The following is an 11,189-nucleotide window of genomic DNA, read 5'->3' as shown; positions in this document are numbered from 1 at the left end:
AGACTCACAATAAACTCACTCCAGATTGGTGACAGTACTTCCTGTAGATTCATGACTCAGCTATGACTCACAGAGACTCAGACCAATCAATGAAGATGGGTTGCAGACATTTGCAATATGGCGATAGCCGTTCAGGAAGTGACGGTGAAAGCGGCGGCCTACTTTAGTGAGGAGAGGAGGTAATGCATTTCCAATGGGGACCTCATGGCTCCAGAAGTCCAGTATGTTTACAGTCAATGGCTGTAACGAGTATCCAGGTACTCGGATACTCGCGATCTGCTTCCGAAAATTTGAGTATGAATATTTGCGATGTCCAAGATCGCTGATTCGCCTTCTTTATAAACATTGTAGAGAGTAGTCAAATATTATCTTGAGACAATGTGTTTTTGCGATGAAATGCAGAATAATGTTGGATTTTAAGTTTATGAGCTAAAACAAAGCCAAAAGAACGGCCCAACTATCACCGGGAGTAAACAAGTTTTCGTGTTGGTGAAGCTTCTGGTTTTCAAAATAAGCCTAGTGAGAGTTTTTTTCCATTGGAAAAACTGAGACTGGAGTTCTCCTCACTGACATATCTTCTGAAAAAAATGAATCGGCCTTAACACCAGAGCTTTAGCTTCAGTGTCTACATTCTTTTAGTTATGCTAACTCTTCAACAGTTGATGTAATTAACATCATTCCAGCAGATTCTGAATTATAGAAACTCAGCTCCATGCTGATATGCTGGTCTGCACAGTTGAAGGATGTAATCAATATGAATCAGCTGATTCTGCACTGGAAAAGAACGACGTTTTCATATGGGCTCTGCACTAATATGAAATGATTAAAATATAAAATGTTGAAGAACTTTGAAGACAGAAAAACTGTGGAGAACATTTTCAGATTTTGTAGTTAAATGATCTAAAACGACTGTGATGTTTCTGTTTTTTTGTTGTTTATGTTACTGCTGAACTTAACCAGAAGGTTGACGAAAAAAGTATAAAATGACAAACACCATTTCTTTCTTTTGAAATGTTTGTGTTTTTATCAGTTTTGGTGATTCTGATCTGTTATAAATAAAGGTATAAATGCCGGTGATTTCATACAGATAATTTCAACTTTCATAGATCAGGCAAAAAGACATACAGAAACATATTAAAAAGTTAGAATTGTGGTTCAATTCGAGAATCATTGAGTTTGATTCATGAATCAGATCGCCACCTAGGCAACAATCCACTGCATGTCTGATGTTTAGTATTAAAACCAAAATAATAATCCGGAGAAAAAATAAAATATTTAAATGTTACAAGTAAAATAATTTTAATGATGAAGTCATCTCAGAGGCATTGATTTCCGTGACTACAACCATTCATATAAACAGAAGTCTTGTTTTTACATTAGTGATTCATTATATGCAGAAAGTTACTAATTACACAGATTTCCAGTAATTTCTGATCAGCATCACGTCTAACTACAAGAACTGTCTGGACATTGTTTCCCACAATGAATGAATGAATTGGTTTATTTTATTTGAATAGGGACAGATATTAAAACATAGACGTACAGCAAAGCAGAAGCCCCATGCCTATAACACATTGCTTACTGCAGAAGCTAATTTGCAGCACTTATCCCCTAGATGGGCTTTTAACACAAGATAAACGAGCAATACAATTTAACAATAATGAATAGTTAATTTAAGAAAGTGGCAATGACTTAACACTGTTTAAAACATGGAGACACATCAGAGGGATAAAAAACACACGAGTTTAACCTGATTAGACATGTGTGCAATGCTTCTGATTTCACATTTTCAGTTCTCATTTATACACTCTCCATTGGTTTAAGTGCAGTTTGAGGAGTTTGTGACAAGACTAGCTCGATAAAACAGATTAGAATAGATCATTGAATTTAGAACACACAAAAGTCAGGCATTTTCTTATTAGGTTGAAACAGTTCATGTTTAGCTTGATGATTTTACATGTTTTGCTGATATGGCTTTTAAAGTTGAAATTAGAATCCAAGATTGTTCCAATCTATTTTTTTCTGGAACTTGGTCAATCTGATTTCCATTTACAAAAATATGTGAAGAGTTGGTCTTGGACTTTTTTATGGAGAAGAACATAAATTTAGTTTTTTTTTTTTTTTTTTTAGAGTCAAACAAGAATCCTCCAACCAGGTGGATATGTTTTTTAGGCTACTGTTTAGCTTTTCACTGACTGTAGAGCTGTCTTTACCAGATACATGTACAACGGTGTCATCAGCGTACATCTGTACATCAATGTCACAACACACATCCATCCGGAAGGTTATTGATGTAAAAGAAAAGTATTGGACCAAGGATAGTTCCTTGTGGAATTCCAGTTTGGATTTTATGAAAGCTTGATCTACAATTGCTAATAGCAACACATTGTTCATGATTTTGTAAATAAGACTGAAACCAAGATGATGAGGTGAGGATGCTATGATTCACTGTGTCAAATGCCTTTTTTACATCGAGGAATACCAGACATACAACATTTCCTCTATCAAGTTGTTGTTTAACCTGCTCCAGTAGCAAGCATGTAGCTGTTTCAGTTGAATGGTATAGCCTGAAGCCAAATTGAAGAGGATGTAGGAGATTTTTATCTTCCAGATCATTTAAAAGCTGTTTGGAGAATATTTTCTCTAAAACCTTAGACATAATGGGTAAAAGACTGATTGGTCTATAGTTGGAGATTTTTTTGTGTCCCCAGATTTAAAAATGGGCTTTTTTCTAGTCCTCCGGTAATTGACCCGTTCTGATGGAGACATTTATGATGTCTGTAAGAGGTTTAGCCACTGTTCTTTTTCAGAAAGACAGTATCTATGTTGTAAATATCCTAGTCATATGAGCTTTTCAAATGATTTATACTACCTAGAACTGTGGCAGTGTCAACCTCCTTAATATCAAATAAATCATCAGTTACTGTTGTCATGGCATTTGGATCTGACTTTACCTCTGAAAACTGTGAAATTAATTATTAACAGATGCTAGGAAAAAATCATTGAACACTGAGGCAACTTGGTCAGGTTCAGAGATCACCCTCCCTGCGGATGTGAGCTAATATTTGAGGTCAGTTGTAGTATTGGGATTAATAAAGTTATGCAGCTTGCTGCTTCCAGGTAGCCTTTTCATTTCCCTCTGCCTCAGACAGAACCTTTGAATAGTATTTAGGTTTAGCTTTACGCATCTCTGGATTGTTTTGTTGTCATCAATGCGGCTTGCAGCCAGTGCAGTAACTAGATAACCAGCTGCTCTCGTTTGGGTAGGTGCCTTAGACCTGCTCCTTCTTTTGGATTATTTTGATGATGATTTACATGTGACATCAGAGCAAAAACTACCCAACATGCCCCTTAATGTAGGGGATGTGCGCACCGCTGCATCCGCCTGCTTGATCTCAAACAAGATCCTCTAAAAATGTGACTCAGACCAGCTCGGACCAATCGCTGTCGTCTGGTTCCAAAATATCAGGTAGCCACGATGACTGCTTTGGCCTGATTTCGTGAGAACAGGAGGAAATGCATTTTCTCTGGTTGACCTCCGACGTCACGTTGTCGGTTGTTCTGACGGTCTATGGTTGGTGTTCCTGGTTAGGAAAGTTTAATCTCTTTCACAAGTCTATTCTTGTGTTCTAGTAATTATGTGAAGTTTCTGGCCGTGATCTTATCCTGGTTTCTGTTCTTGTCCAGGCCTTGAAGCAGCAGAGACACCAGTGCAGACAGGTGGGGGGGCCGGCGGGATCCAGCCCCAGACTCCTCTTGAAGACCATTAAGGACATGGCAGAGAACATCTCAGCAAAGTCTGGTGGGCTCCTACACCCCTCAACACATGATGTCACAGGGGGTGCCGAAACTTGGATGGGGGGGGATTAACATCCAAGGGGACTGCTGCTGGAGTTGAACACATTTCCTTTCCAAGAAAACACTCAGCCGTCAATGTTTCCCTGTCTGAAGCTTGTTCTTCATCACAGATGAAGCTTTGGAGATCCAAAGCTGATGCGTCTTTCAGCGTCTCTGTCCCTCCTCTGCAGATTTGTGCCATGCCGCCGTTCCCAGGAAAACTTCCCAGAGGTCAACTCGACTCAGTGCAGGTATTTCTGGAACACAACGTTAGAAGCATCATCATTAGAAGCAAACAATGTTTGTGTTTGTGAGTCCTGGCCGTGTTGGTGATGTGTGGAAACGTCTTCTTCTGTGGTCCTATGACCTCGTCATGTCTTCTTCTGTGGTCCTAAGACCTCGTCACGTCTTATTCTGTGGTCCTATGACCTCGTCACGTCTTATTCTGTGGTCCTATGACCTCGTCACGTCTTCTTCTGTGGTCCTATGACCTCGTCACGTCTTATTCTGTGGTCCTATGACCTCGTCACGTCTTCTTCTGTGGTCCTATGACCTCGTCATGTCTTCTTCTGTGGTCCTATGACCTCGTCACGTTTTCTGTGGTCCTTCACAAATCCCTTCCTCTGTCTTGCTGCAGGGCCGATTAAACGGAGCAGGTGTAAGATCGACGTGGAGACACCAGACTCCATCCTGGTCAACACCAACCTGAGAGCCATCATTAACAAGCACACCCTCTCTGTCCTGCCTCACGACTGCCAGCAGAAGCTGCTCCGGCTGTTGCCCGCAGTCGACCGACAGGTTCACCTTCAGACTTTGCTGCATTTCTGTAGATCTGAGCAGAGTCTTGCTGCTCCTGGGGGGCAACAATGGTCATGCTCGTACTGTTTCTCCTCAGGCTTGCCTGGATGGCCTCCTGAAGATCACAAGCTCAGCTCTCAACAACGAGTTCTTTGCCTCGGCGGCACAGGCGTGGAAGGAGAGGCTGGGAGAAGGTCAGTCCATGAGAACATTCATGGGGTGTCGGCGTACAGCTGCATCTCCTGGTGAACGCAGCTTCCTTCTGTTTCAGGGGAGTTCACCCCTGAGCTGCAGCTCCGCCTACGCCAGGAAACTGAAAAGGAGAAGAAGGTGGAGCTCTGGAAAGAAGCCTTCTTTGAAAACTTTTATGGAGAAAAGTAGGTTTTTCTTGTTATGTCTGGTCCATAGAAGATCCGTTTCAGGTTCAGCGTCGGTCCTGAATTGGTCTGGATGTTGGTTGTTTTCTAAATCGGCTGTCAAGCGTTTTTATTATTAGGGACATGTTCCTTTGATTGGTAGGTAGGTGGACCTATGGCTGGACTTCTCACTATGAGCTGTTGAGGTGGGCGTAGTTAAATCTAGACATATTGTCAGCGGGGGTCAGAGGTCCAGCTGTTTGCATGAAGGACAGATGTTTTTAGATCCTAATCCATGAAGATGCTGCTGAAAGCAGAAGAGATTTTTCAGTCCATTTCCATTCCTGTCGCGTCATCTTCACAGAGCCGGTTGGAGCAGGTTAGAGCTGAGCGATATGGAAAAAATAGAAGGTCACGATTTTTTTCAATTTTAGTTCACGATTTCGATTTTATCACGATTTCTTTAAAATAAATTCAAATTGAAAAAATTGAATTAAATTATTTTAGTTGAAAGAAGTAAACACATTTTTAACAAATATTTATATTTATTCAAATTAAATATTTATTATCTATTAAGATTAATCTGTAAATAGTGCAAGAATTGCGCCTTCTACTGCTACAGGTAATGCATTGGTGTCAAATGAACAGCTTCTAAATATCCGTGAGTTTTAATTTTGCTCGGATTTAAAGTCACAGCAGTCAACAAGCTTTTGCCTTCTCGCTCTTGCAGCTTTTCGTAGAAGATCGTGATAAAACGATCTCTCAAAAATGACAGATCGTCAGGTTTGAAGATCGTAAGACGGTTTTATATCGTCATATCGGCCAGCCCTAGAGCAGGTCACTTCAGACTAATGTCTTTCAAACTCTTGTGTGCAGATTGGGGTTGAGCTTCCAGGAATCCAAAGCGCTGACTCAGCCTGCTCTGGATTACAAGTTCAAGGCTGGTGCTAAGCAGGAGGAAAACTCCAACCCTCTGAAGGCCAAATCTAAGCTGATGAAGACCCGGTGCTCTCATCATACAGAGGAGCCAAAAAATGCAGCTCCGCTGTCTGGATCTGGACACGTAGACTCAGTTGATCTTTGGAAATCAGAGGAACTAAGCTCACCTCCCAAGCTTCCTAAACCAGAGCATAAAGAGGAATCAAATGAAACTGAGTCCACTCTGAAGACAGGCTCAGACATCAAAGAAGATCTGCTGGTGTCTGAGGAGACACCTGCAGCTCACAGCCTGGAGTTTACCCCCCAACCCAGGAGTCCCTCCCCAGCCCTGAAGAGGAGGTCCGCCAGTGAGGCTGACAATGGGCTGAGAGCAGAAAAACGGTCCCGCTTCTCCTCTGTGTCTTCAGCCTCCTCTGCATCTCCTTCAGCATCCTCCACCCCCTCCACACCCTCTCCAACCAACCAGAGGGTTCCTCCTCTGAAGGTAGGAGCTCCTTGAGGAGTGTCTGCAGGCAGCCTCTCCACTTTCACATAAACGTGAACACATGAACATGAAGAAACACCAGGAAACATCTATGCAGATATCGGTTCTTTTTTAACTAAATAGCATGAAAGACTATTTCATGCAGGATGGATTTTAATTCAGTTTGGTCACATGATCAGCATTTCTTAACATACGTAAAGCGTCAGAAATGCAGCAGAGCGTCCATCAGAAAATCAGAGCAGGGGTCACCAACGTGGAGCCAGCAGGTGCCAGGTAGCCCTCAAGGACCCCACAAGGTGCCCTCAAGTCTTGAGCTGCATCTAAAATAAAATTTTATTCTATTGCAATTTTTTAATTACGCTTGAATTTATATAGATTTAAAAATTGAAACGTACTAAAAATATGTTGGTTCATGAACTTTAGATAAGTTTAGGTGACCTCCAGTTCAAAGATCATTAACTTTGTTAAAAATGCTGCAGATTTGGTCATTTGTTCAAAATGTGACAAGATTTATTTAAAAATGTGTAAGTTGATTTTTCTTTACATAAATGAAAAACATGCTACAACATGGTGAAAATGGGACATTTTTACCATGAAATGTAAGTAATCATCCGAAAGTGTAACAATTATTGATATTATTAAAGTGCTGAATATTGATATTTGCTTCCTAGCTTGTTGTCATTGTTGATAATTACAGTGAGAAATAAAGCACATAGAGTATCATTACAATTATTAATAATGTAGAACTAACTATAACTACGCAAAATGTTATTTCAAAATGGAAGCCCTTCGTATGACTCGGTACCATGAAGTAGCCCTCAGTTTAAAAAAGGTTGGTGACCTCTCTACTAGAGCGTCTTTGTATTCACATGTAAATCCATCTTTAATGGACTAATAGACAACAGAACACTTGTGACTTTACGATCTCTTGTGCATCCGAAGTAATTTCCTGTCTATTTCGTGTGTTACAGATTCCGGTCTCCCGGATTCTTCCCCGACAGATCGGTCAAGGGAGCCCCCCCTTCAGCAGCCTGGCCAGGACTGGAGCGCGGACACTGGCTGACATCAAAGCCAAAGCTCAGCTTGCACGAGCGCAGCGAGCGGCGGCCGGGTTGTCAAAGGCAGTCGGGCCAGGCCCTGGGCTGGGCGGGAGCAGCAGTCAGCAGCCTTACTCCACCCCCTCCTCCCCCCAGGAGCCATCCAGGCTTCCGGCAACGGGACGGTTTTCCAGCTCACCCTCTTCAAGACCTCTGAACTCCATGGCCCTCCTCAGCCCAGACCAGCTTCAGACCCCGCAGCTGAGCCGGCCCGCCCATAATCATGGAGTCTGTCCTCCAGGAGAAGTTGGAAAAGCCTCAGAGGAGGTGCAGGCCTCCTCCTCAGATGCTGGGAAGGAGGTCCCGGGACATCGACCGTGTGTCCGGAGCAGCTCCTGCATCCCTGCCAACAACCCTCTGGTGACTCAGCTGCTGCAGGGCAAAGACGTTCCCTTAGAGCAGATCCTTCCCAAACCGGTGTCCAGAGGGGACACACGGACCACAAACATGCCCCCCAGTACCAAGGCACCGCCCACTGCAGAGCTCAGGATGGAGAAGCAGGCAACACCCGGGGCAGGCTCCAGAATCCACCGCGAGCTCCCCAACAAAGAGACTCAGGAGCAGATCCTGCAGACTCTGATGCAGAGAAAAGTGCAGCCGGCCCCCCCGCAGCACAAGCTGTTGCAGCTGTCACTGTCAGAAGACCCCCAAGAGCTGTCGAAGGTCACCTGTGGCTTCCTGGGCCGTAAGCGGGTTCCCCGGCCCGCCATGACTGGACACTACCTGCTGAATGTGTCCACATACGGTCGCCGCGGTGAGTGCAGGAGGCTGCTGCACTTGCCCCCCCCAAACAAGCCTGAGTGTCTGAAAAGGGAAAGGAAAGACCATGAGGACGATGTAGGGGGGACGGTTCTGGTGAAAACGGAGCAGGAGGGGGTCCCAGAACTGCCGCCTGATGAAGAGGAGCGTCTCCTGCCCCCCTCCAGTCTAAAGACTGAGCCTGGAGCAGGGGAGGTGGGTGTGGGGGTGGGCGACACCACCAAAGACAAGAACGTCCAGCTGCACAGACGCTCTGGAGGCTGGGAACCCTGCCCCCCCCCCACAGACCACACCCGCCAGATCCACAGAAGCCTCGAGGACTCGCTGTCGTGTTACCGGGGTGCCATCAGTATGTCCGTCCCCCACATCTCTGCAGGCAGCCCCCCCCCAGCAGAGCCTGGGGTGGGGGCCATGCACGGCAGTGTCATGTCCTTCTCCGTCACCGTCACCACCATACCCGCCGCCTCCCAGGCCGAGCCCCAACCAGCCTTCAGCGAGGGTGGGGCCGTGGAGGAGGTCCCGTCCCGTTGCTACTGCCGGTTGAAGGCCATGATTGTGTGCCGGGGGTGTGGGGCCTTCTGCCACCACGACTGCATCGGCCCCTCCCGCCTCTGCGTGTCCTGCCTGGTGATACGATGACATTCACACCGGCTGGGACCACCCCCTAGGTTCTGGGACTGTTCCTGGGGGTCTGGGATTGTCCCTGGGGGTCTGGGACCGCCCCCGAGGGTCTGGGACCACCCCTGAGGGTTTGGGACCGCACCCGACGGTTTGGGACCGCCCCATCAAGTGTCTGGAACCGCCCCGAGGGTTTGGGACTCCCCCATCAAGGGCCTGGGACTGCCCCCAAGGTTCTGGGACTGTTCCTGGGGGTCTGGGATTATCCCTGGGGGTCTGGGATTGTTCCTGGGGGTCTGGGACCGCCCCCGAGGGTCTGGGACCACCCCTGAGGGTTTGGGACCGCACCCGGCGGTTTGGGACCGCCCCATCAAGGGTTTGGGACCGCCCGAGGGTTTGGGACTGCCCCATCAAGGGCCTCGGACCGCCCCCGAGGTTCTGGGACTGCACCCAAGGGTTTGGGACCGCCCCATCAATTGTCTGGGACTGCCCCCGGCCTCCCTTTGGGCGTAGCTGTTTGCACTCAGATGTATTTTCTTTGTGTTTTAAGACAGAAGTTTCTAACGAGAGTAAAACGCAGAGATGATAATCAACTTTGATCACATTTGACACTTTTTTTAATTAAAACAAGATTTTTATTGTGAGACAATCACTGTCACTGAACCCCTGGTTCAGGACGCACTATTGCACTCAGACCTCTGGACTCTCGTCCTGTTGGGACAGAACTGCGGCTGAAGGTCTCCAGGTTCTTCCTGCAATGCGGTTCTGCAGTTCTAAAGCTGGACCCTCAGGGACTGATCTTCTGCCACCGTCTCTTATGGGTTTTGGATTTGTGGTTCTTTGTCGAGCTGGTTCGGTTCTTCTGTTGTTCTGTAGTGATGTGGCCTAGACACCAGAGGGCAGCATACTAATGCTACTAGCATGCTACATCTGAATGCTAGCCATGCAGCAGCCTCTTACTTGTGTGGGGGTGTTGGGCTGTTTGGTAGAAACTGCTTGGTTCGAACTAAAAATATATTGTGGTTAAACCCGCCCCCTTTCTTTCAACCCACCCCCCACCCCCGTGCAGTCCTACAATTATGATGCCAACGGTCATAATTCTGCTGCTGAGGTTGCTGCAATACAGACGTTTATTTGTAAAACAAACCGTGATATCTTTCAGAGATGAAATCTGGATTATGTGGATGAAGGCTGTCATTCATGCAGGTGGAGAGAGTTACAGTCAACTGGATGAATGACAACCTTCAGCCACGTAATCCAGATTTCATCCCAGACGGTTGGCGGTGTCTGGTCTCATCTGGATGTGTTTTCTTCTTGAAACCATTTTCGTCAGAGTAGCTTCTTCCGTTTGGACTGAATATGAAGTTATTTACATATAAAGTTGCTTTTCTAACGGAAACCTTCAGATTGAACGTTAGCATGCTAACACCATTAGCACGCTAACGTTGTTGGAGTTCGGTTCTTAAACGTCTTTGTTGACATGTGTTATTGTCGTCATCTGAAAGACCTGATGATGAAGAGATCTGACAAAGAATAACCATTGCAGATGAAGCCCCGCCCCCCTGTTCGACACTGAACCATAAATCAGCTGTGATGAAACTAATTTGTAGGAAACTAAGCCAGCAACCCTCTGAAAATGTTGTTCTAGAGCACTTCCACCGTGATTTTAAATGATATGTAAAGTGATGTAAAGATTGTTTTCTTTAAAGCAAATATATTTTGACAGAAGATTGCAGCTTTCTAAATGGTAAAAGGCCAAAGTTACTTAAAACTAAAAACATTTTTTAATTCTCAAACCAGTTAATCAAAGTAATATATTTTAATTAATATATTTTATTAAAATATTGACTATACTCCTTGTTGGAACTTGATAGCAGGGTATTTACTGTATTTTTCTGCAGCAGCACACATACCTGTGTATGATTGACAGATCATGTGATTGCGGGTTCTCTTTTCTTGTGTTTCTCTGGTTTTCTACACTTCATGGAAACCGTTTTTTTTCTCTAGAATAAATCGGCGTGAACCGGAGATCTCCAAAGCCGTTTGCAGACCCGGCTCCTCGTTTCATGTAGGTTTTTACTCGGGTGAATGTGGTTCTCCGGTGCAGAGCCGGACTCCATGGCAGCTGAAATCTTTGATGGGGGTTCGGCGGCCCCCCTCACTGAGGCGACCCGCCGCTACATTTATTGCAGAATCAGGGTTTGCCGTGTTTTAAATGTCCCATGAGTCTCTGTTCATGTCTGAATGTAATATTGTCTTCTGCACTCGTAAGCAACTGCATTTTACCAAACCCTATAAACA

At 45.2% G+C, this 11,189-nt stretch overlaps 1 protein-coding gene across 5 annotated transcripts in view; it reads left to right on the top strand.

Moving 5' to 3' along the window:
- The window catches only part of asxl2 (ASXL transcriptional regulator 2), a 31,857-nt gene extending 20,898 nt beyond the window's left edge, over positions 1-10,959 (top strand). For all 5 annotated transcript variants that reach the window (XM_024265575.2, XM_024265574.2, XM_024265573.2 and 2 more), the window contains 7 exons: positions 3,688-3,802; positions 4,029-4,088; positions 4,475-4,635; positions 4,733-4,829; positions 4,907-5,012; positions 5,868-6,414; positions 7,386-10,959. In XM_024265575.2, the coding sequence (XP_024121343.1) occupies positions 3,688-3,802; positions 4,029-4,088; positions 4,475-4,635; positions 4,733-4,829; positions 4,907-5,012; positions 5,868-6,414; positions 7,386-8,909 (2,610 nt within the window). In that variant the 3' untranslated portion in view covers positions 8,910-10,959. The remainder of the gene's footprint in view (positions 1-3,687; positions 3,803-4,028; positions 4,089-4,474; positions 4,636-4,732; positions 4,830-4,906; positions 5,013-5,867; positions 6,415-7,385) is intronic.
- The last annotated feature ends 230 nt before the right edge of the window (positions 10,960-11,189 follow it).

Source organism: Oryzias melastigma, unplaced genomic scaffold (assembly GCF_002922805.2).
Source record: "Oryzias melastigma strain HK-1 unplaced genomic scaffold, ASM292280v2 sc00254, whole genome shotgun sequence".
Taxonomy (NCBI): Eukaryota; Metazoa; Chordata; class Actinopteri; order Beloniformes; family Adrianichthyidae; genus Oryzias; species Oryzias melastigma.
Note: the sequence above shows the minus strand (reverse complement) of the source record. Positions and strands in the feature narration are given on the sequence as shown.